A 24,272-nucleotide genomic window follows, 5' to 3' on the forward strand; every position below is an offset into this window, starting at 1 on the left:
TCGTAAAAACACACACAGGGGTTTAAAAGCCCTTAAGAGGCCGTGGGTGTCACAGAACCACTGATGTGGACGTCAAGCTTCCGGACTTGTTTTCCTCTCATCGCCTCACATCTGATTGACTTCATCAGCGCTGTTAGCACACCTGTTTGGTTAATGTTCAATGACGCGATGACGGACAAAAAACACTAGTGTTTCCTTCAAACCAGTGATTTTTAGTCAAGTTTGTCTTTGCCTGCAGATTAAAGCTAATTCATTGACTGCAAAGTTTAACACAGGGGGAGAAGCATCTCTGCGAGTTTACTGGCATTTCGTGTTGCAGGAAGGAGGTAAAGACATTACTAATGAGTGAATTGGATTGTAGGAAACATCCACGTAGTACATGATATAAACAAGGCGTACATTATTCTTTAATCTTTAATGTGTAAATCTCCATTCAGTCATTTTCTGTGTCAAATACAGGCATCTGGCTCCAAGCAAGTGAATTAAATGTACCCTTATTTGAGGTTAGTGCCATTTCTACGGTCAAGTAAAACAAAATAAGGTTGATAGAATATGTTATCCAAAATAGACCAAATTTAAGTAACGCAATCTAATGGTGTTTATGTATAATTAAAAACATTGGCAATGGGTGAAGAGCTACTTCCAACCAAGCAGTCAGTGAGCAGCATTCTGGTTTCTGTATTTTGTGCAGCTCATTCATCCCCAACATACCAGGCTGTTTCCCAAGACCATGTCCTGAATACTGAATAGCTGCAATATGCTGTGGAATGAATGCATTATGTGCACAAACACAACAACATTTTTGTCTCCAAAGCAATATGATCTTATCTCTCTACAAAGTTTAAAATGTCTGGCTTTACCCGACCGTTTATACGCGCGGAGTATCACGCTTTAGTTCATGCTGCACCGTCATGTTATTTCCTCATTTGTCACAATGTATACTTCGCTATTTGCTCTCCTTTGTGAACAAAAAGGTTTTTGTCCATTAATGCATTCCTTTCCATGCAAAGAACCTGGTTCTGTCTAGATTGGTTATCAGCAAATTCTTGAGTGCAGAACCCCTTTCAATACCCGGTGAGAAAACTCACAGCAAGACGAGAGGAAAAGGAGTGGGAGGATGTGCTGGAGATTTTTGCTTGAGGTCACCTGACCACCAAGCTTAACAATTCACATGTGCATAGGCTCTAATAATTGAATCCAATAAATTATTCCCAGAAAAATGTGAGACACAAATCAAAATGTATTTTATTTTGACAATAGACTCATATTTACTCCACTTAACACTACAGAAAACAGTACTATACCGATCACATGAGCTCATATAAATTGTTATGTACAAACGATCAAAGAATTTCAATGTGCATACGCGATGGACAGTTCAGAGATCTTGATCCAGTGGCATCCGGGCTCTACGCCTGCTGGGCTGCAGCCTTGGCGGCTAAGCGCTCCTTTTTCTCCTGCTCGGCCTTCTTCCTCATCTCTTTCTCTCTTACGATCAGCTGCCTATTTTCGGCCTCCCAGGCCGGCACCCGGCTCAGGTACCGCTCCAAGTCGGGCTTCTCCGCAGCGGCCAGGTTCTGCAGGGCCAGAGCGCTCGCAGAGTCCTGGAAGGAGGTGGAGTCCACTTTGCCCTCAGACTGCAGCTGGCTGCTCAGTTCCTGAAGAGGCAAGGAAACCTCATCACTTCATCGAAATAACTTGAATGGCACATAAAATACAGAAAGGCAGAGATCCACTGAATTTTGTCCGGGACGTGTGGTTGACCTGTGCATCTGTAAATATGACTTTTTTTTTTGGTAGTCCTGACGAGACCGATGTTAAGAGACACAATCTGTTGAGGTTTTTTTAAACCACCATTAACAACACGGAGCCATGTTGTCATCTCACAAAGCCACAAATGAAAGCATTTTGTTATTATAGGGGCTTTTTTGACAAGGAACAAGAACAGGATACAATCTTAAGGTGGCAAAACAATATCAGCGGGAAGGCTGCTCCATGCCGGCGAAATTGTGGTTTTGATATCAAAAACACAGCGATGTCCCAATCCGCTTACCGCCGGCATGAACTGCTTCAAAGTCACATCGCAAAAATAGGTAACAACGACAAATTTAACTACCAATGTTTAAAATATTCTTATTATGCAGAGTACACTGTTCATCACATGTTTACCATGTTGCTTATCTACATAAATTCAGTTGGTAGACAACAAACACCCACCTTGAATCTGGTGACATACTGAGGCAGCTTAGCCCGCTCGGCCTGATCTGCTTCATCCACATGGTCGTCTTTCTTCTCCTTCTCCTCACCTGCTGATTCTGCTCCGGACGAGTCGCTGTCTGAGGTAGAGGACAGTTCCTGCAGCAAGTCATTCACGTAGTCCACCTGAAAACAATGACAAAAAGGAATGCAGTAAACAGCAAAATTATTATTTTATCAATGTAAAGAGCAACTTTTCATCTGATTTACATTAATTTACTTGAAAAATTACCTATGCAGACCCTTATTTAAAGATTGCAGGCCAGGCATGTCATTAAGAAACGAGGCCAAAAGGCTTCACCTCTTAATCTTGGAAAAGGGGAGATTAACTGTCACCCGAGGCGGCAGCACCTTCATTTGAGACCTAATGTTTCCTCTCTGTCCTGCGGTGTTATCGGCTTCGTCCGCATTATTGTTGCGCCGCTTTCTCTCACACACTGTTTAGATCCTGTTGCAATGATTGGCAAAGACGTCTTCAATACTCCAGGCTCTTCCAAATCTCATTAGACGAGGACGAAGCCGGACAATTGGACCAGACAGCACAGGCTGGATTAGAGGCGCCGCACCCGACTGTGCATTGGTGCAAATATGTCAAATGAATGAGACGATATGTGTGACGCATGTGTGCTTTATCCCTGCAGATGAAGACTGCGTTATACACCCCACCTGGAAAGTAACAACTGTCGCTCCTGTGTATGTGTGTGTGTGCTAGTTTACAAGTGTGACTACACAGGATCCTATTGGAAAAACAGTGTCATCTCGGACCATCTGACACTTTGGACGTTGGACATGTTTGTTTGATGTCAAACCCACAGTCGGTAGAGATTAACCAATCCAGTAATGATTTTGCCTATATTCAATATAAAAAGAGAAAAATCTGTCGATAGCGACAACTGAACGGATTCAAGTGTAGTCTTTTCTGCAAATGTAAAAGCCGTTTACCTCCGTAAGTGTTTTGGGTGAGGTAACAGGCAATAATCAACTAAATAAAACGGGCAAATGATAAAGCTTAATACCCAACACAGGTACATTTCTTCTTGTGATTGATTTGGTTTGTGGAAACAAACACAAAACACAAACAAATACACATGAACAAATACTCTTTCATCTCGGTTTTCTCAGCCTTACTGCGTCTTTGGTCAGCTTGACGTCACCAGAAGCAGCGGCTGCTCTCTCCGTGACAGCCAGCGCTCGGCCCAGGTACCCATGACCCCAGAAGAGAGGCATCCCCCTGAAGACGGCATGTATGCCCTCTAACATCTCCACCTTGCCTGGACGGGGAAGGAGGAGGACAAATTAAATAAACGGCATAATGAAAAATAGAAAGAAACACCACCCCTGACTCGCATACACACCGAGCAGAGCATTGCCGAGTAGCTGAGCGCTGAGGCCGACAGTGTTGTCTTGCTGCAGTCCACAGAGGAGCAGCGAGGCCCCCAGCGCCCGCTCCTCCGCCACCTGAACACAGCGAGGAACACGCGTGAGCGTTTTGATCGGGCACCGGTTCATACATTCAAATGCTGACGAGTTGCGGTTGCCGCCGTTTCACCCACCGTGAGCGGTGGCCTCGTTGCTTGGTAACCGGCCAAGGCGTACAGAGACAGAATCTGAGTGGAGGGAAGGTCGAAGGCCTCTTGAAGCATCACCTCTTCCACCACGGAGCACGCACCTGTACATTTACGTCGTAACACAGGAAGTCATTTCGACACAAGACTTTTGTTGATTTGGTTTCTTTTCTTAGGAGGTTCCATTTCATTCCTTTGTAAAATTATATGATTGTTCAGTTAATCTAATATTACAGGGATTGAATGTAATGCTTTTCCACTCTCTGCACCCGCCATGTACCCTGGTCCCTTTGTTAAGTTAAAAAGGATAAGTGTGGTGTTATTTTATATTTTTCTTATTGTGAGAAAATACCATTAAAAAAAAAGATCTAAACCAACAGCAGCCAATGTTCCCTTCAAATTAAGCTCAATTTGTTGTAGAGAAATCCAAAGACACTGCATCCACTAAAGTAATCTGAATACATTTTGAAGTTAGTAAACAGATGGCAGTGCTAATGATCTCGCCGGGTGCACTAAGCTGAGGAACATTAGTTTTCCTATTGAGCCACAGAAATGCCACTATTTTTACAACATTTCAACTACTTTTTTTTTGTGCAAAATGAAAATGTGCATATAGCTTATTTTTATTTTTTATACAAACTACTTGTTGACATGAATGTTATTCACTGGTGTGTTTAACAGTTTTTTGACAAAGCTAAATCAATATATATCATACTACCACATTCATCCAGAAAATTAACGAAACTACAATGCTTATACAGTATATAAAAATGTTATAATCAGAAATGCAACTGAAAACATTGTAGTACCGACTTTGTGCCTCAGTATGCCAGAAACTATACACTGTTTACTTTCCCATGTTATTGCACAAAAATAAAAAAATCAGGCTTCCCCTTCACCTTTGTCTTTTACAAACAAGGAAAGACATGTTTGAGATCTAATTTTAGTGATTTGAAAGATTGGCTGTTCCCACTCCTTGAAATATTTAATGTCAACAACATGTGTTCGCATGGATGAAACTATATTTCAGGTCGTCTATTTCTTTCAAATGTTTGATTGAAAACAAGCTTTGAAAAAGCCTTACTTTTAAAGTCCCCATCCTTAATGTAAGAATCTATAAGTAGGTTGAAGGTGAAGTCATCTGGGAATATTCCATACTGGACCTGCACACACAAATACACGTTATTCTTTTTAGATTATTTATCTGTGAACTGTTTGCCATTCGTGATTCGGTAAAGGTAGAGCATATCGCACAATAAAACTGCGTCACTGACATGGAGCCCTTTTATCTCACAGTAACACAACACCAACGAAAACAACATAATTCAGGGATTGCCAGATACTACGACTCATTTGGAAACAGAACAGCTGCTGTGCTGAAAATGTCAAACATGTTTGATGTAATTTGCACTGGTCAGATGAGTTGAAAAAGGCATCTGGGTGGTTAACATATGATCTATGATCGCTCGCACTGCTAGATAACTGCAGTTGTCCTCCCCGATGAGGAGTCTCTGATCAGATTTCCTTGCTAAAGTGATGGGCCTCCTTTACACTGAGCAAAGATTCTTCTGTGCTCAGTTTGTTTTAAATATGACGAGGGGTTATAATATGGCGCGTACCTTGTTTTTAACTGTATGCAGGGCCTTCTCTTTGGCTCCGTACTTGAGACACTGTCTGATCCAGCTGTGAATGGTCCAGTCTCTCAGGTACCAACAGTTTGGACTGTGGCGAAACCTGCAGGGATGGAAAAAAATAAGGGGTTTATTACATGTATTATATATTAATCACAACTTTATTATTGTACAAGATGAATAAAATAGTTACACATGGTTTGAATTTTGTATGAAACTAATTCGTACAAAAACCCATATAAGCAAAATACAAGTCGAACCTCATTAAGGACAATTTAATCAATTATGAAAATAACCTTCCTAAAATTGAAGGGTAATTATTCTTTTGTCAAGTGACTAAATGGAAAATATCTTTGCAGTGAACAAGGGTGCAATTTGCTAAATCTCATAATAACGAGGATGGGTCTAGATTCCAGAGGAAGGAGTAAACAGGAAAGGTCTGGGGTTGTCCGAACAAAGAAAAGCATGTGACTGAATATAAAGCAGAACAGAAAAACTAAACAGACAATTCATTCCAAGAAAAGCATGGACAACATTGGTACATGCAGAAGCAAGGAAGCAGCAGAAATCAATTGAGAAAGAGTAAATGAATCCCTCTTACTTGTAAAGGTAGTACTCCGCCTGATCAATTTCCTCCCGAGACGAAATGTTGTCAACAAACTGACGCACAAACAGAAAATATACAGTTATGGCAAACTTTGTCACTACTGCCATGAAATCCAAACTAATTTGATGATTTATCTGTGAAAGGTTAACAACAGACAAATAGAATAGAGGATATAAATCTAGCGTTTACCCGAGACACGCTCAGAGAGCTAACTGGGAGATTCCTGTCGTAGGTCCTGTCCATGGTGGTGGCCAGTAGAGCTGTAAGAAAAAACAATAACAAGTGAATAATGGTTTACACAATCTAAATCAGGGTGTATCGTACTGTATGGATGCGTATATGTACACCCACACCAAAGCATAGTTGGTGCAGTGTTACACTGCCACCCTGTGTTGACCGAGTGCACACAGTCAGGGTTTGTGTTTGACTGTTGCTGCATGCAGCCAAGCGCTCAACAACAATTGGTCTTCGTTCTCTTTGGCACTAAATAACCTGCAACCAATACTCTTGTGTACTCTCATGATGTGTACTCTGGGTGAACGTCAGCTTCACATTTCATCTCAAATGTCACAGTGATCACAGCGGGGCACAATGACGTCGCTGTTACAGTTCTAGTTACAGCCAGATAAAGAGCATTTAAAATAAAATAAAAAACAGTAAAAGACGACTTCAGAGTCTCGTGTTGTCTGGACACAAAATTAAGTAACAATATTTAGCTACACAACAACAGACCTTTGCCTTAACCGTATCAAATAAAGAACAAGTCGAGTGAGTTTCATTTCTATATCCCAATGTCACTAATTTCAAAATATTCTCAGGTGGCAATATATATTGGAATCAGGTATATAATGGAATCAGGTCATCTAAAAGTCAGAGAGACCCGGGAAAATGTTTTCTAAGTTTTTCCACTTGACAGTTTTCAATACTTTCATTGCCCTAAAAGCAAGAAGCTAGATTCCAACAATTCCAATTAGGGGGCTTCATATTTCACAATTCATCCTTTTAGACTAAAAAAAGAGAAATAAGTCCTCCTTTTGCCTGAATTCATACTGAACCTAACTTGTTCCAAATTAAAACTATTGTATCTGAACTGTTGGTTCTTATTTGTTTGGATTTATTGTGAAGCACTATCTTGATATTTGAAATATCTATTTAAATGCAGCTATTACCATTATCGTTTTACCCATTATATAACTATTATATTCAATTTGGCTACCATTCAGTTTACATTGTTGATGTATGGCATTCTGTATATTGAATAGGAGACAAATGATGTTCTTCTGGATAATTAAAGCAAATCCTGACCTCTGCCTAGTTATCATTGTGTGGAGCAGTTGTGTCGCTCACCCAGGTTCTGAGGATCCTTCTCTCTCGCCTCCCACACTTTGGTATCCGTGTAAGCTGTTGAGAGCAACCATCTCCTGGCTGCGAAGAATCAGTCGACCAGGTCATACAAACATGCATAAATATGAGCTGCAAAACGTCACTTTAGGAGACGTCAACAACAGAAAACCGCGTGTGGAAACCTCATATTGGGACTATAATGTTAGCTAGTTAGCTTACGACATAAACGTTTTGTTCCAAAACGTCGGGAAAACAATTCAGACATACAAAGCGATACACTTGTATACAGTTACAATTGTATTTCCACCAGATGCTAGATGTTTTTACCTGAAAGAGACGGAGATAAACATTTAACTTTGACAGCTGCAGTCACACATCGCTTCCAAATGGAGGCCGCCATCTTTGGACGATACCATTTTTTACCCAGACAGAGGGTGTTTGATATGTGCCTGAACTTGTCATTAGAGGGTTATACCAAAAGCGAGACACAACGGAAATAAGCTACGGACACTACCAACGTTATGTTTTTGCGATAATCATTTGCATTTAAATATTACATTACTAAATATTCACGCTTGGTGTTATAAAGGTACACTTATTTAACTAACTTGTTCAACAATGACCAATAATGAATACAAAAAACTAATAATAATGTAAATCACAGAAGGAGCGCCGCTACAATAAAGAAGCCATATCAGACGTAATAGTTGACAATGGAGCCTGTATATTTTGTTTGATTTTACATGATGCAGAAAATACTCACAAATCACAACATCACATTAAATGAGAGATTTTTAGTATTGACATCCAATTTAGAAATTTTGCATATTTAGCCACTGATGTCTAAGTCATTTTTAACTCAGATGGTTTGAGGGGATAACTATTTTTACAAATCTTTTAACCTTTTTGTAATCATCCACAAGTAATGTTCTTGGCCAAATTGTTTGCAAATTGAATCAGTAAAGTGCAAACGTGAATGGGTTCGCTGTGGTGGATTAAGTATCTTAGTTGGAGGGATGCTTTGAAATGCAATGATGAGAAATCTATTGATTATCAAATAAACCAGGGCACGGCACAGTAAAGTACAGGTGCTCCAACAATAGAGGGCAGTGTTTTTTATAAAGAGGAGACAAAGGCCCAATTCCAAAGTCCCCGCTAAACCCTCCGGGACTCAATTGACGTCACCTGGAAAGCGATTGAGTGTGAGAGTCTGTGAGGGCCCACAAAGGTGGATCATGAATGGAGCAGCACTTTTCTGCAAAGTATCATGTCAACATGACAATGTCAAAAGATACGCTTGAGAGGTATTTATTTTCTACGTTTTGTTCCCTTATTGCAAAGTCTTCCTAAAAAGATAAGAGGTCATTTTAGATGCGTTTTGTGTTCTTTGTTTCCATGCTTTCATTTGTTACCCCGCTTTTAATTTAACGTTACAATAACTTATGGGTAATTCCCTTTGGCAAAGTAAGCATCGAATGCTGACTTTCATAAAGCGTTCATAAAGGGTTCCAAATGTCAGATATGCCAGAGAGCCTGAGTGGTGTGACAGTGGGATCCCTAAACCCTCACGGAGTCAGCAGGAGCGCCTCTAACTTCAAGAATCTGTGAGGAAATAAATAGGGATTTAGCCAAAGACACTTTGACCGTCAAGCCATCAAGCCATTAAAAATGTCACTCAGCATCATTGATCAAGACTTTTCACGACATTACATTCATGCAGTCATGTTTAGAAAACGGCAGACAATCGGTGGAATAGTAACACACCTTCAAAGTAAAGTGTGAGTGATAATGGCCCCTAAATTCTATTTAGCAGAAAATGTATTTAATGTATAGCTATCTCTCTGTGTGTTCAGCAAAGCCTCTGACCTGTTGTCCTCTCACCTTTCTCTCATTGTTTTTGTTTTGATGATGATGGCCCTTGGCTATAATTACAGCAGCGCGCCTTGGCTGTGGGTCAAAGGAGGTGACAGGTTGAGACTAGGGTGGGGACAGTTTTGTTGAACAAAACGTGGAAGAATTTCAGCAGCATCTCGTTTTCTCATTTGCCAGCAAAACAGGAAACTCCTACACAAGCTGCGCTGGAGTGAAATCACAGGAAATGAACATTTCTACACGCACACGTGGGGGCAGAGCTACCTTTTTAGGAATATTCTCTAATCTCTTCTATTGTTGCAATTTGTTGCACTGCTATGTCCTCTTGTTTGCTATTACTGGCGTCTCTTAACTTAGTGTACATTACTTTACATCACAAAGATCTTTTATGTAACAGCATACAAGGCGTCTGGATGGGTGAGTGAGACAGGGAGGCATGTGATCATTTTTTTGGGTTACTTTTTAGAGCAATAAGAACACAGCTGTTCACAGTGGGTCTCTACGACTGGGTTGCATGCTTAAGATTTATCAAATGTCGCCCAAATCAATCAAATAACAGAATCAAAAGCACCATGCTGCTGTTCTGCATATTTTAGAAAAAGGTGAAAATAAACAGCATAGAAATGATATGTACAAAGATGGAAAATAAATCCCCTCAAGTGCTTATTCTTTGCCTGGTAGCACTTTAAAAGAAACATTGTGTATACACACACATATATATATATATATAGGTCTTCACTTTAATTGAGTTTGATAGACTGATTTATTAATCTCAACTTGTCTTTTTCTACTATAGGTCCATGTATTGGTTATGACTGCAAAGCAGAACCCTCACTGCTTCTCACCAGAGGATTCATGTTCCCATCAGTAGCTACCTGATCTGTGGCTCTCGCTCTTTGCATTCTCATGACCTCTAAAGTTTCAGTTCGTCAAAAACACAGAGGAGGGATAGAATTACCTTGTGAAACATCATCCTTCCTGTAGTGTCTGAGGTGCGGTCGCTTACTTATATGGACTTTGTTCCTCAGCGATTGCTCAACGTGATGCTGCTGAGAGGAGCTGATTCCAAACTGCGGCCTCCCCTCTGAGCTGGTGGTCGGGATTGTAACGTGTAGGTGAGGAAAGGAGAGGAGGATGTGAGAACTTCCTCAAACTGTTTGCAGTTTCGCCCCTTTGGACACGGTGGTCGTCACTGGTAGGAAGGGAGAAGCTACTGTTCTGCATTTCATCTGACAAGAAATGGCTGTGTTTACCTGAACTGGCCCAGCGAGCTCTGCGTTATGTTAAAATAAAGTTTTTTTTTTTTCTATTACTTCATGAGATGTAACAAAAGATAACGGATCTACTTTGTCATCGTGAAAATCTCTTTCATTCTAGAGTTTCTGTTTTCAGTGAGGCTTCTGCAATGAGCAGAAACAATGCTTCATTGTGAGTCGTGCAGACATGAAGCCTTTGTCTGGGACACCCACTGTGTCCGTCACTGCTGTTTGATCACAAGCTAAAAGAGAGAAGGGGAGAGGTGTTTTCTCTTCCTCTTCCTCTGCTTTGAAAGTGAGGCAGGAGGAAAAAGGAACGTTTTTTTCAAACTCACGGCAATCACCTCTGGCTTGGTAAAGTACGTGTCAGACGAAGAGGGTTGACACTTAATGCCTTGTGTTATATTCTATAAAAACAGTCTAGACTATGGGACCCTAAAGGGACAAACACAATGGTAATTTTATGCATCAAGCTTTTTATTTTTGTACTTGCAGAATTACATTCAGATGAAAATGAAGTAAAACATCCCCCAAAACTCAACTGACAAAGGCATACAGGTAAAAACAAGTAATCTAAACATTAGACAGAAAACAAAATCACAGTTTACTTCATACGGACACCATAGATTTGTCAAACTCAAGCTGTGTCAAATCTTAACTGTCCAAAACACAATGTACAAAACAAACAGCACATTTTGGGGATTTTTATATCACAGACTTATACGTAAAAGAAAGTCAGTCCAGCAAAAATTGCATATTTCAGTCGATTACAAAATGATCAATTTTATTCTTTCCTAAACAAAGCATATACAAAATAATCAATAAATGCACAGTCACTCTGTCATTGTCTGTTAATCAGTGCGTGTTCTGTGCATTGTGCTTCACAGTACTTCACTGTTACCTTCTGCTCGGTTGATGGACATAATATGTTCATTGTTCCTCTTTTGTTTCTAAACCACATAATCAGTTTCAGTTACACAGACACACTTTACTTCTTGTCAAAAAAGCAGTCTTCCCTTAAACCTACATCTTCTTCTCGGTCTCTCTTCCTATTTATTACTACTCTTCTTCATCCCGTGGACCCGTACGTCCCGCCAATTCACATGCGTGCGAGCGACGCGCCGTCCCGCCCGTCTCTGATCTTCTCCGGTTCGTCCCCGCTGCGCCGACTGCTACGTCGCAGACGTCGATCTGCCGCTTGCTTTGCTCCGACTCGTCTTGCTCTTGGTGATCTGCCAGCTCGCATGTCTCCTCTGACTGTGAGAGGTTTGCTTGGTCACCTCTGGGATCTACAGAGTGTCCCACTGCTGCTGGTTCCCTCTGTTCATCTAAGCTTTCTTTCTGCTTCTCCTCTGGCCTTTGCTCGGCTGGAGACCCCTGCCCTCTCTCCTCCTGCTCCGCCGTGTACTGGTCCTCGCCTGCCGGCTCATGTTGGTCCACCTCGGGGCTGTACTGGCTCCTTCTGTACAGACTCTCCTCATCCTCCTCCTGATACGAGCTTCCGGGGACGCTCTCGCCGTCGGACTGGGAGATGCGAAGGCCGTGTAGGCCCGGGGGCTTGTGGGAAAGGTCAAACGGTTCCTCTGGCCGGAGGCGTGCGAGGAGGCTCATGGGAGTGGACATGCAGAATCGCCCTCTTCTCCTGAACACTGAAGTCAGAGACATTTTGAGTTGCATTGAGCAGGTTTTGCAGCAAAAAAATAAAAATAAAAATACAGTGTTTGTATTCTTACATCTTTCATCCAGCCCTCTATCCATGACGCCGTGTTTGACCTTCATGTGTCTGGTGAGGTTTCCCTTCAGCGTGAACTTGCTCGGGCAGTAAAGGCATTTGAAGGGTTTGCTGTCCGAGTGGAGATGCATGTGGCCCATTAGGTTGTGCATCCTGTTAAACTCTTTACCGCAAAGCTGAGGGACAAAGGGAGAGAAGTACGTGGAGGCATATAAGCAACTCAACATGTTTACATGGCTGGGGTAAAATTCATTGCAATTCAGCCGATGACAGCAGCTTCCTGCAGTCTGCTCTGGTGTTAGCGGTTTCCCCGGCTCCTGTCTTCATACATGGCTGAGCCAGTTTGCTTCTGGCTCTAACGTTTACTACATAGACATGAGCGTGGTGTCATTTCACCAGCACCCGACCAGTAAGCGTTGGAAATATTTCTCAATTTTTCCTCTTGTGATATCATAACTTTGACTACTTTATAGACCAGTTTCGTCAATGACAAATCATCAGATTACATCTTTTGCATATAAACTTGAAACCCTCAAAGTAACTTTAACTGGGGGATATGTGTGATTGAGTGAATGACAAAAATAAACTCTCTCTGAAAATTAAGTGGACTGGAAGAAGAAAAATACCACAAAATTATCAAGAATAAGGAAGGACATGCAGAATACCAAAACATTACTCCACTGACTGTCTGACACTACCTACAGAGATAAAAACAATATGCCAACACCATCCACACATTATTTTTCTTCCTCTGTTCTCAAATCTCCGTTGTTTATCATATTTCTTAATGTGTGCAGACTGAGCTACACGCAATCATGAATGAATGTGCAGGCAGTCAGCTATGCAAAGACACACACCCTTTCTCCCTCCTCCTGTCCTTGTTTTCCTCCTTTCCTCTTTGTCTCCCCCCCCCCTGTCTCTCTCTCCTACTCCCTGACACACACACACACACACACACACACACACACACACACACACACACACACACACACGCACAAGAAAGAGAGAGGAAGCAACATGGAGACGGGGCCAGGAGGAGAACAGGGAAGGGCAACTCCTGCGCTGTCCTTCCTCTGCATTCTTTTTTATTAGGGTGGTCCTTTCCTTCAGGAGGAGAGAGGGACTGTAAACTGTCCAAGAGGACCGTGAGAAAACAGGAAGCTCCCTCCAGCAGCAGAGAAAGCGAGATGAAATCTATTTGAGGGCCCTGTTCTCCGGGGAGGCTGGGGGGCCATTGTTAGAGAGGCAGTTTGCGCGGCGATATCCTTCCTATGGACGAGGAGGCTTCTACTGCCAAAAGACTCTCTGCTATCTGGTCATCGCCTCAGTCCTGACTCCCCAGAAAAGTGGAGAAATCCTTAAAAACTACAGCTACAACTAAATATCAAAGGTTCTTGGAAGTGATTATCAATAAATACATATTTGTCGATTATCTTTTCAATAATAATAAAGCCTCAAAGCCGTATTTTGAAAGCCCTCACATTATTAATTATTTAAGGAGTAGCATGCTGTAATACACCTCTTCGATTTCTTGCCAAGAGTGAGGTGAGAAAAATCAATGGCATTGATATGGAAGACCTAAGATTAATCAGCAGCTGGTTAGCTTAGCACAAAGACAGGAAACAAGAGGGATGTTAAGAGTATATATGTGACATAATTCCCATTACTGTGAAGTTTACAATTTCATTTTGTGCACATTTAACACCTTGTGAGCTTTAACCGGGCAGGTGTCTACTTTTGCCTTTGGACAGAGCTCAACTAGCTGATTAACCATATTTCTACATAGCAGCTACGTGTGAGTACGATTCTTCTCCACAATGAGAGAAAGAGGAATTGAAGGCCAAAACATGAAGCAAAGAGCCCTTTCTGACATGTAGGATTTGACCAACCTTGCATTTATAAGGCTTGATGTCCGAGTGGACGATCATGTGAGCCTTCAGAGTCTGTTTTTGGACGAAACTCTTGAAGCACATGTGGCACTGGTAGGCCCGTATGTTGGTGTGGATGAGGACGTGGCGCTTCATGTTTGCCAACAGGGTGAACTCACGACCGCAGATACGACACTTGTGCTCCTTCACCCCCTGAAGAAGGAGAGAATGTGGGGGTAGCGGCATGAGAAATTTTAACATCTGTATTCCATTTTTTTGGAGTTTCCAAAGTTCCCAAATATACCGAATTGTCTTGATGGATGAAGACAATTCGAAATGATGGATGAAATGATACAAAGACATCAGTCTTTGGTTTCCTAAGACATCAGTCTTTGGTTTCAATATGTAACTCAGTGTAAACGTCATGGTACATTTCACACTAAAGCCTAGTTGATATTACATTACATTTTTTTTATATAGAAGCAGTGTGTCAAACAGCGTGCAATCCCGCTTGAATGCACCTAAAGTGCAAATAAATATGTTCACTGGATGTGAAGGGGTTAAGAAAAGCTCCAGAAGCCAGAATTTCAGGGGAAATTGCTTTGAGACAGCTGCCAAAAAAAACTGTTAGGCTTCAGCACAAACTATTTGAGCCATCACGACACTGTCCATAATGTGCACTAGAACTAGAATGGAAAAGGCATGATTTGAAAAACTCTGTTTGATGCCAAAGATCCTATTCGGCTTCCAACGTCCGTCAACAAACGTCTTTATCTTTGTCCTCCTAATTAAACCTACTTTGTGGGTGAGCGTGTGTTGTTTCAGGTGGTGTGACTGGATGAACTCCATTCCACACTCGCTGCAGATGTACGGTCGGATGTCTTTGTGTTTCATCATGTGGTTCTGAAGCTGGCTCGGGTACTGGAACGTCTTCTGGCACTCTGCACACCTGCAGGAACAACAATAGTATCTAAGTGTTAATGGGGATATGTGGTTACTTTCTGAATTAAATGAGAAGATCAATACCACTCCAATAAATATGAAGCTAGATCTAGCAACCTGTTAGCTGTTAGCTTAGCACAAAGACAGTATTTCCATACATGCATGTTTATCCTAAGCTAAGCTTACTAGCTGCTAGCTGTAGCTTCATGCTTGGTTTACAGACATGAGTCGGGTCAACAACATATTTCCCAAAGTGTCCAACTATTGCATTAGGAAAACAACCATTACGATATTTCAGCAAAGGGAAGAACCAGTTCTGTGCTCACCTGTACAAGGTGGGACCACGATGGGCGGTCAAGTGCCTCTTCAGCTGGGCCAGCGTGGGGAAGTCCAGCCCGCACTCCACACATACGTTCTCCTGTCCTTTTTCGTGCTTCAGCTCGTGGGCGCGGAGCTCACTGGGGTAAGCGAACCCTCTACCGCACACACTGCAACTGGAGGGGCGGGTAAACGTTTGTGAAAGAACGGCATAACAAGAGGACAGCTGCAAATTTTTAAAAAAGCAGCTGCTGTAAAACATGTACCTGTATGGCTTGACATCACTGTGCTGCATCATGTGTCTCTTCAGGTGGCTGGTCTGCGTGAAGGCCTTGTGGCACACCTGGCACTTGTGGGGCCTCATGCCCTGGTGGGTGAGCAGGTGCGTGTGCAGGTGGCTCAGCTGCTTAAACAGCTTCCCACAAAGGTGGCATCCATGTGGCTTGATGCCGTTGTGCCCCAGGATGTGCGTTACCAGGTTGTACTTGGAGGTGTAGGACTTCTCGCACGTGCGACACTTCCATCTCTTCTGGCCCGCACCCACGTCTACATAATAACTGTCGTCCACGTGGACGTTGAGACCAAGCTTTTCCGCACTGGTCGTCCCACCACGAGGGGGTCCATCCCGATGCCCAGGACGGGCCCCCTCCCTTTGGTAGAAGGAACCAGGGGAGAGGTGCATGATGGGGCCGGGCAGGAAGAAGGGGTATGGGAGGAGGCTGTGGTGGAGAGGTGGGAAGTAGGGAGGGTGGAGGAGGAGAGGAGAGGGAGGCCAAACAGGGGAAGGACTGGGAGGCTCTTGTTTCACCTGCACAGGTAGATTCATACCTGGTGATCTGAGATGAAGATGCAGTGTGTTCAGCTCGATCATACCAGGGATGGTCTTAGGAGATGGGGAGGGAATGGGGTGAGGTGGGAGGGAGAAGGGGATGTGGGAGAGGTGCACCGTCTTCACGCCGCGGCTTTCGTCTTCCTCCTCTCTGGGAGATTCACTCCCTTGGGCGTCCATCTTGAAAGGAGTTCTTTTGCGTTTTTGGGATCCCTCCCTTTGGGTGTAGCCTGGACCAACCATGGGAAAGAAGGTGGGGGGGCTGAACGCGCTGTATGTGTCTCTGCTGTGTGATGTGATGGGGTATCTGGCAGGGGAGAATTTGGGGGGCTTATAGAGCGGGGGTGGGCCCAGGTAGAAACCTTGCTGAGATACTTGTGTTGGCTCATCACTGACAGGTGGGCTTCTTGTAGGTGGAAAATTCCTTCTATCCATTTCCATTTCTCTCTGCGTTAGAAAGAGTACAAGAAGGGGTGGAGGTAGTATTCAGACCCTTTACTTCGGTAGATGTAGAAATACCACAAGTAGAAGTAGTCTGTTAAGTGAGTTTGTATTAGAGTCTAAATGAGTACGGTACAAAAGTGCTTCAGTGTCTGATATAGCATAATATATAATTCGATTATTTACTGTTTTGTATTGTTTCAGATACAGTGGATGTAGTCCCAGGGGTCCCAACCTGCAGGGCTCAGGCCCCTTTAAAGAGTCTAATTCTAATGAGTGATGATTACATTATTCATTGGTCAGAAAAACGTTAGTTCCTCGTGATATTTGAAGATCATCATGTTTCTTGCCGATGTATAAAATAAAGTATAGAGTAGAAGAATACTCAAGTGAGGTACAAGTGCCTGAAAAAACAAACAGTTGATGACAGAAATGACTGAACGGTTTCCGTGGAAACGACGTGGCTGGGCACACAAAAAGTCTTGTGTTGACACCCACACCTCTCGGTGTTCAACCTGAAACCTTTCGCTTCTTTTTTTCTGACAAATTTCCTCCTTTCCTGAAAATAGGAAGTTATCTGTGCAAAGTTCACCTCTACCTCCCGCACACTTTTCGCTTCTCCATCTCTTTTTTTGTTCTGCCGTGTTCATCTTTCGCTTTTTCTTTTTTTTTTGCACTGTTCCACAGGACGAACTTCCTCTTTCCTTCTTCAATGATAACGATGTTTGTGGTGTGCTACTCCGTATCTCTGTGAGCAGCCTGAAGTCCGGTGTCGATCATACAACTGATACACTTAAAACCGTAAAATGTTAAGATGCCACAGCTATGAATAGGATCTCCCTTGAAATGTGTACTTTAGTATAGATGACAAGCATGGGTGAAAATATAACGCTCAGAAGGGAACTGTCTTACTTCTGCATGACATCTAAAATTTGCTTAACAATATATAATGCATCTTCCTGTAAATAGCTCAGTGCTTATCAATGACAAACTACTGGAATCCAAATTGATCCACTGAAACAGTGGTTCTGCTTTACTATCTGCTACTGTCTGTCTGCTACAAACCAACAGTGATATGAGATATATCACTGTTGGTCTGTGCAAATGCAGCCAATGCACTCTATATACCATAATTCAGATCAAACACAATACAGAATATATTTTATTTTCAGTCTAATCTGAAGATATTTCTAGCTCAAGTAATCGTTTCAATGTTTGGTTAGAAAATTCCAGTTGTAATTCCTTAAAATCCCCAGAGATGAACATTTTTGAAAGAGTGAAGGAAAGCTGCAGTTTCTAATTCAGATGCTGAAAATGCTTGAATCAATTATTATCAAATATTAGGATGGGGTACATTGTAACTTAATTAATAGATTAACTAATCAAGTAATCTAGCTGTGCATTCACATTCACACCCAGACTGCACAATATGATGATAGTGACACAACAATTGCTGATGACGAAGATACATTTTTAAACAAGGAACATCACCCCGTATGAATAAATAATAGAAATAAACATCACAGGGTCATGTGTAATTGAATGCATGTCAATAATATATAGGAAACAGACCAATGATTCAATTTCAATCAGTTACAAACGCTCCTTTAGATATGAACCTGATCTTTTATCCTCTTCACCTCTCCGACTGAGGGCGCACCGTGCAGAGACCCCGGGCTTCACTTTGCCACAGCATGCATTCCAAACCATCCGTTAAAAGCTGAAGCCCCTCCTCACATACCAGCCAGTGCCATGAAAATGTGTGTTTGTGTGAGGCTGCAGCGGAGTCTTTGAGTGAGTGTGTGTGTGTGTGTGGCACTCACCAGTTGAGTGTAGCTGAGTGTGTTTTCTGTGATGCTGTTTGGCTGAAGTGCTGCTGCGGCTGCTGCTGTTGTACCCGTACCTGCGCTTCTCTCCCTCCTGCTCGCACTGCAACGCTCCTGACAATGAGCCGCCCGTCCACGGATAGCATTTGAAGTGACTTAAGAAAGAGAACAGGAACAATCGCTTTGTTCTCATTTTTCAGATGAGTACCTTCGGAGAGAAGGAAGGAAGGGAGGGGAGAGGAAGTCAACAAGCCTAGTGCCTTCCTGCAGAAAAATAAGGAAACACTAGATAGACATCTCCATTTCTCTATGAAATAGGGATTTTGCACAGCTTTTGGAGGAATGGCGACATGTGATGTACAATGCAGTTTGAATCTTTAGCAGCTGTGAAGTGGAGCGATGCAAGAGGATCTCAGTCTGAGAACAGATGCACTTTCTCTTAAACACAGCTCAAAAAGGTGCATGTTAGGAATGACTGATTTCACATGTAAACACAAATGAAGTGATCTACATTGTAAGCACTAAATCTAAGTATTTTAGGTTGTAGCAGGTAGAGTTTATGCTGAGTCAGTTAGGTGATTATCGTTTATCATGCAAGGAATGTGCACTATTTCATGAAAAACTCTAAACACCTGGTATTTACTTCTTCTTTTTTAAATCTATATGCTCATTTTTGGAACCTCATGTTTGATGTTGCTTTTGTTTTGTCTAGCCACAATATGAGCGTGACAGGTGAAAACCGTAACGCACGATGGAAAATGAATGCATAGAGGTTAAACCTTTCACCACAGCCACTAGGAGGCAAGAGCGGCCTATTGTCTGAGTGACATCCCACAACAAACAGAAAGGTAACATCAGTCCTGGTCTCGATGTGCCTCTCCCCTCTCTTAGCACAGAAGTTGGCCCACGCAGACAATGTTTTGAATTTCTCTCTTATGAAGGGGAGGTGGCAGTTCGTGGATCCGGAATGAGTAATTGAGCTCATATCATTGAAATGGGGAAACTGTCTTTTATGGTTTGTGGCCAATCATTAGCTGTGTTAATTAGCCCACATGAACAATTAACCTTGGACCTGGACAATGTGTTCCTCAATTCCTGCAAGGAATTAAAGACTTTATTAGCAGAAAAGAATATTGTGAGGTGATCGTGTGCGTGTGTCCTCGTCATGGCATTTGTTTTGTGCAGAGACTTTTTTAAACAAGGTTTTTTTTTTTTACTTCACCAATCGATCCCCGAAAATATGAATTTTATCCTATACAAATTGTGCCCATTTCCATGTTCATATGTGCATTTATGTTTTTCTTCTAGAACACATCTATATGCCTTAATCTGTAAAAAGCGTTTAAATTGCATCACCAGGCAACAGCTTGGGTTCATGTTTACTTCCTGTCAGCTGATGTCATTAATCTCAACGGCAACTGTGAATAAACAGGACCACAGTTAAAAGTTAAAAAGGGTGTATATATATATATATATATAATAAAACTGGCTACATTTATTTTCTATGGATTGAGAGTTTGATGTGTTCACATTATTTATGATACACCTTAACCGGCTTTTGTCTCCAGGCTCAAGTTTTCCAATATGGGACCTTTCATGAATTGATTGCTGCACTCTCATTAGTGGGCCATTGGTTCAATCACAATAGTTTTACCTCCTTTGGCAATATAGTGGTTGAAAGGTACTTTCAAACGTTGGCTACTATTAAATCGCTCATGATGTATTTCCTCTGAAAAAAGAGAAACGTGTTCTACACTCGTATCCACTCACGCTTAAAATAATTCCGTCTCGCCGTTCACTTCTTGACCTCTCTGACTTCCCTGTCATCTCCAACATGCGCGGTCACGCACCACGAGCCCTCCTGTAATAATACTCTACAGCGTGAAGCAAACCAGACCACAGAGCTGCCCGGCCCTTTTGACCCGGCCGACCCGGTGGTCAGTTTAATTTCCGGAGGTGATGGTAACTAAAACGGGCTCATTAAGGATCTCTAAGTGGCTTTTTAGTTTCTGTGTCACTCTCATAAAGAAGATCTGGAAGTATATAAGACATGTTGGAGGTACCAAGAACACAAGAAGCATTAGGAGCATCTGAAACCCCTTCAAATCACCGCGCCTACATCGAGAGATTAAGCAAAAAGTGAGTTTTCTTTCAGCAGATTAGAGTCTAGATTTCGAAGTCAGTGGAGCAATGTATTGGTATATTGGGTTTAACTGCTTTCCTTCACTTTCTGAACAGAAATGACTGGAGCTGCTGTGTCTGTGTGCCTACTTTTTCTGCTGTCTGTATGCTCCGCTTGTTACATCTCTAACTGTCCCATCGGTGGAAAGAGGTCCATCATGGATGCACCGCTGCGAAAGGTGAGCTGCTTTCACTGATTTATATTCCAAGAAACATTAAACTGACAGAGACCTGCTAGATTCGTTCAGTCCAAAAGCGAAATATCCCTTCGGGGACACAAACAGTAGGTCACCTGAAATGCTCGGCACTGTGCTGAAAAAGCACCTGCATATTCTGAACAACAGCCGTAATGATCAAACATTTGCTCCTCCAGTGCATGTCTTGTGGCCCCGGAGACAGGGGCCGCTGCTTCGGCCCCGGTATCTGCTGCGGGGAGGGCCTCGGCTGCCTGCTGAGCTCCCCGGAAACGGCTCGCTGCGGGGAGGAGAACTACCTGCTCACCCCCTGCCAGGCGGGAGGGAGGCCCTGCGGATCCGACGGGGGACGCTGCGCTGCTTCGGGTGTCTGCTGCGATTCAGGTCAGGGTGTCCTGAACTATATTTTCGTTGTGGTGGAAGAAGCATTTGGAGTGAAAGAAGCCCTCTGTCAGTATAAAAGTGCTGCATTTAAAGCTTGACTCTATAATGTGCAGCATTAGTTTAAAGGAAGTCAGCGTTGGAGTTAACATCTGGATGCTAATGACATTGCACGCATTGAAATTCATGTGCTCATGGTAGATGTTTAACATCTGAATCTGTTAAGTGCCTGTGACTAGTTGTCAAATAAATGTACTGGAGTTAAGAAATTTCCCTCTGAAACGCAGTTGAGTAAAAGTTTAGAGTAACAATAAACACACCTAAAAGCTTAAGCACAGTACTTTATTAAATCATTCTGCATTGCAAGCTTTGTTTCAGCTAAGAAACAAATCCCTGCACGTCAAATGAACAAAGTCTTTGCCCTCTTGTTCTGAAAGGTTCACGGCTGTGGTTCAAGAAGAAAACCCGATAACAACACATTGTAAAGTCTGCAATAACACATGACAAAGTTCCCAGTGATAACTCCTTATTTATTTATCCTGTTTTACAGAAAGCTGCACCACAGATCAATCCTGCCTCGTGGACGACGAAGGAGACGAGCAGGCCGGTCAGTTTGAAGGCAGCGACCCCGGTGACATCATCCTGAGGATCCTGCACCTGGCTCGTCTCAATTCTCCCCATCGAGTTCACCAATGAGCCGCCGCTGACCGCCAGGAGGCCGCTCAGCCGCAGAGACGACGCGGGACTCCTGTTTGCAGTTCACTTAGTTGTACCTCTATGTTTGTCGTTGCTCCGTCCCCCGGCGTACTTGTGTAGAGTGCCTTTTGTCAACATATATTTTTATGTATTAAAAGAAGGATGAGTATTGATCGTGGTCATCCACATACCTGCATGTCGAAATAAAGTTTTGAGAGATTATGAAAGTTGTTGTTTTTTTGTTCAAGAACCGCCTGACCAAATCAGTGAATCGTTTTTGTTTTGGAGCAAAGGACAAATCAGCGTGAAGCTTATCGGGCTGCAGTGTTACAAAATACTCCACTATCAGCAGGCCTATTGGAAGGCGTACAAAGACCGCAGCGCTATTTATCTCTTCAGAATGCTCTGCTCTGCCTAATTCAAAGAGTCCTTCCATGACGATGTGTGTGTGTGTGTGTGTGTGTTATTTTGGCAGCAGTTATGACCGTTATCTTGTACTTTTTGTGTTCACCTTTGATCCTTTTTTTTATTGTTATTTGTGGTTCTCTAACAGTGAACTCCAAAAACAAAGGAAATACATTGAGGAATTCACAGAGAAACCCCGATGACAGCATGTTGACATTGTGCACGGATCGTATCACTTTGTCAGGCGGTAGTCTGCACTGTGAGAGATGCCTTATTTTCACATATCTTATCTTGAATCTGGTGACCTGAGTAAAGGTTCCTGTAATGTCACATAGTCTAGAGTTCACAAGGGGTAAAGCGACGTAATCTGATGTTCATCTGTTCATTAGGACACTGTATAGGAGTATAAAAATAGAAAAAAAACACTTTGCTTTCCTGTTAACCTGAGACTGTTAGCAGGATTCCTAAAAATGTTTTTGGTTTGTTTTCCCCGTTTCAGGAAAAAAGAAACGCAAATGTTTCCCCTCATATGCTCCGATTGCTTGCAGGCAATAAAGATTTAAACATTCAGTTCTCAGCTAGAACCTTTTCTCTAAAACGCCAGCTTCTGGAAGGCTCTGAGACGTGCGCTGAAAAAGACAAGAAAGAAAGTACAACAAGGACAAACGTAACAAAGGACTGAGGGAAAGATGTGACAGAGTTGACGGAAAGTGGGACAAAGAGAAAAGGGATGAAAAGAAGGAAAGCAGCTAAATTACATTTGACCGCAACTGTGTGTCCAGTCATCAGCATCTGGAGTTTGATTCAGCTACCAAGTCACCAGATGTTGTGCTGTGTGATGACATCATCAAATTAACACTCTGTGGGTGAACAGGCATTTTTTTCCTCAACTCTGCCAGCTGACTTGAGTCCCAGTCACTCTCTTGTATCTCTCCGTCCTGGTCTCTATCGTGGTGGCACCAGGAGAGTGTGGGGAGGGGGGAGTTGCCTAAATTTGAGACACCTGTGGTTAATGATTGCAGCCCTGCAGTTTGAGAACATAAAAGAGACAGACCAGCACTTTGCTTCCTGCGTTCGCTGTCTGACACCATGTCGTTCACTGGGAAGTACCAGCTGGAGACTCAGGAGAACTTTGAGGCGTTCATGAAAGCTGTTGGTAAGAAGAGACGTCTTTTTGATCAGAAGACTTTGAAAGGGTTTGCATGGATATTTTGTCAAACCACCGCAATGTTTGTTTAGTAATCACTAATGGCTTGTTTCTCCATTTGCTTCTGTCTCGAGGTCTCCCTGATGATCTCATCCAGAAAGGCAAAGATATTAAGAGCATTTCTGAGATCGAGGAGAACGGCGACAACTTCAAAGTGACGGTCACCACCGGCTCAAAGGTCCTCGTCAACACCTTCAAAATCGGCCAGGAGGCGGAGATAGAGACCATCACTGGGGAGAAGGTCAAGGTAAGCCAGGCCGGCGGGTTTCAGAATGCAGAATTCAAAGGTAGTGGAATGGCATGTTTAAACTGAACGTTGTTCTGTCAGGCGGTGGTTAAGCGTGATGGCAACAAGCTGACGGTCTGCCTGAAGGGAATGGAGTCTGTGACGGAACTGCTGGATAAAAACACGATTGTCAATGTAAGTAAACGACACATTGTGACTCATTCTAGAATCCAAAAGCATTTCTAATTTTTTTTTTTTTTCTTCTGCCCCCAGACTATAACTCTCGGCAGCATTGTGTACAAGAGAACAAGCAAACGGATGTAAACTTCTGTACTTGAGATAATAAATGTTTCAAAAGTGTTTGGCATTGATGTACTGAAGTCCATGCTATGAAATGGTAGAGTCTTGTGCGCCGTGTTAAGGATTTAACTTGCTAAAGGAAGCTTTAAAATTGACTGGAGGGAGTCTTAATGTTACCATTTTGTGCTAAAAGAT

The 24,272-nt window shown here is 42.6% G+C and overlaps 4 protein-coding genes across 4 annotated transcripts; 2 read left to right on the forward strand and 2 right to left on the reverse strand.

Moving 5' to 3' along the window:
* Positions 1–1,220: 1,220 nt before the first annotated feature.
* On the reverse strand, positions 1,221–7,870 carry mrps27 (mitochondrial ribosomal protein S27). The gene is made up of 11 exons (XM_040196384.2): positions 7,731–7,870; positions 7,407–7,484; positions 6,249–6,319; positions 6,054–6,112; positions 5,441–5,555; positions 4,906–4,984; positions 3,810–3,925; positions 3,612–3,714; positions 3,385–3,527; positions 2,218–2,382; positions 1,221–1,658 (listed from the first exon to the last, which is right to left on the reverse strand). Exons 1-11 carry the CDS (start codon positions 7,801–7,803, stop codon positions 1,410–1,412), a joined length of 1,251 nt encoding a protein of 416 aa, XP_040052318.2. The 5' UTR covers positions 7,804–7,870; the 3' UTR covers positions 1,221–1,409.
* Positions 7,871–10,987: 3,117 nt separating this feature from the next.
* On the reverse strand, positions 10,988–18,619 carry znf366 (zinc finger protein 366). Its single transcript, XM_040196536.2, has 7 exons — positions 18,485–18,619; positions 15,658–16,667; positions 15,400–15,567; positions 14,930–15,080; positions 14,153–14,344; positions 12,265–12,439; positions 10,988–12,180 (listed from the first exon to the last, which is right to left on the reverse strand). The coding sequence occupies exons 2-7, from the start codon at positions 16,659–16,661 to the stop codon at positions 11,591–11,593; spliced, it is 2,280 nt and encodes a 759-aa protein (XP_040052470.2). The 5' UTR covers positions 16,662–16,667; positions 18,485–18,619; the 3' UTR covers positions 10,988–11,590.
* A 1,868-nt stretch (positions 18,620–20,487) lies between these two features.
* LOC120830718 (isotocin-neurophysin IT 1) lies at positions 20,488–22,161 on the forward strand. Its single transcript, XM_078087183.1, has 4 exons — positions 20,488–20,626; positions 20,726–20,847; positions 21,042–21,246; positions 21,794–22,161. The coding sequence occupies exons 2-4, from the start codon at positions 20,728–20,730 to the stop codon at positions 21,937–21,939; spliced, it is 471 nt and encodes a 156-aa protein (XP_077943309.1). The 5' UTR covers positions 20,488–20,626; positions 20,726–20,727; the 3' UTR covers positions 21,940–22,161.
* A 1,055-nt stretch (positions 22,162–23,216) lies between these two features.
* Positions 23,217–24,137, forward strand: LOC120830719 (fatty acid-binding protein, liver-type). The gene is made up of 4 exons (XM_040195566.2): positions 23,217–23,500; positions 23,626–23,798; positions 23,880–23,972; positions 24,051–24,137. Exons 1-4 carry the CDS (start codon positions 23,434–23,436, stop codon positions 24,099–24,101), a joined length of 384 nt encoding a protein of 127 aa, XP_040051500.1. The 5' UTR covers positions 23,217–23,433; the 3' UTR covers positions 24,102–24,137.
* Positions 24,138–24,272: the final 135 nt, after the last annotated feature.

The sequence above is a fragment of the Gasterosteus aculeatus genome, chromosome 13 (assembly GCF_964276395.1).
Source record: "Gasterosteus aculeatus chromosome 13, fGasAcu3.hap1.1, whole genome shotgun sequence".
Taxonomy (NCBI): Eukaryota; Metazoa; Chordata; class Actinopteri; order Perciformes; family Gasterosteidae; genus Gasterosteus; species Gasterosteus aculeatus.

Bases quoted from the DNA above. Each gene is read 5' to 3' on its own strand.
- znf366 (XM_040196536.2), bottom strand. From the start codon at position 16,661: ATGGAAATGGATAGAAGGAATTTTCCACCTACAAGAAGCCCACCTGTC. The intron at 14,345-14,929 runs GTAGGTTTAATT...CTCCTTCTTCAG, and splicing joins AACACACGCTCACCCACAAA to GGGGTGAAGGAGCACAAGTG. The intron at 12,181-12,264 runs GTAAGAATACAA...CTCTGACTTCAG, and splicing joins TAGAGGGCTGGATGAAAGAT to TGTTCAGGAGAAGAGGGCGA.
- LOC120830719 (XM_040195566.2), top strand. From the start codon at position 23,434: ATGTCGTTCACTGGGAAGTACCAGCTGGAGACTCAGGAGAACTTTGAG. The intron at 23,501-23,625 runs GTAAGAAGAGAC...TTCTGTCTCGAG, and splicing joins GGCGTTCATGAAAGCTGTTG to GTCTCCCTGATGATCTCATC. The intron at 23,799-23,879 runs GTAAGCCAGGCC...TTGTTCTGTCAG, and splicing joins TCACTGGGGAGAAGGTCAAG to GCGGTGGTTAAGCGTGATGG.
- LOC120830718 (XM_078087183.1), top strand. From the start codon at position 20,728: ATGACTGGAGCTGCTGTGTCTGTGTGCCTACTTTTTCTGCTGTCTGTA. The intron at 20,848-21,041 runs GTGAGCTGCTTT...TTGCTCCTCCAG, and splicing joins TGGATGCACCGCTGCGAAAG to TGCATGTCTTGTGGCCCCGG. The intron at 21,247-21,793 runs GTCAGGGTGTCC...CCTGTTTTACAG, and splicing joins GGGTGTCTGCTGCGATTCAG to AAAGCTGCACCACAGATCAA.
- mrps27 (XM_040196384.2), bottom strand. From the start codon at position 7,803: ATGGCGGCCTCCATTTGGAAGCGATGTGTGACTGCAGCTGTCAAAGTT. The intron at 4,985-5,440 runs GTACGCGCCATA...TTGTGTGTGCAG, and splicing joins TGCATACAGTTAAAAACAAG to GTCCAGTATGGAATATTCCC. The intron at 3,528-3,611 runs GTGTGTATGCGA...TTCCCCGTCCAG, and splicing joins ACTCGGCAATGCTCTGCTCG to GCAAGGTGGAGATGTTAGAG.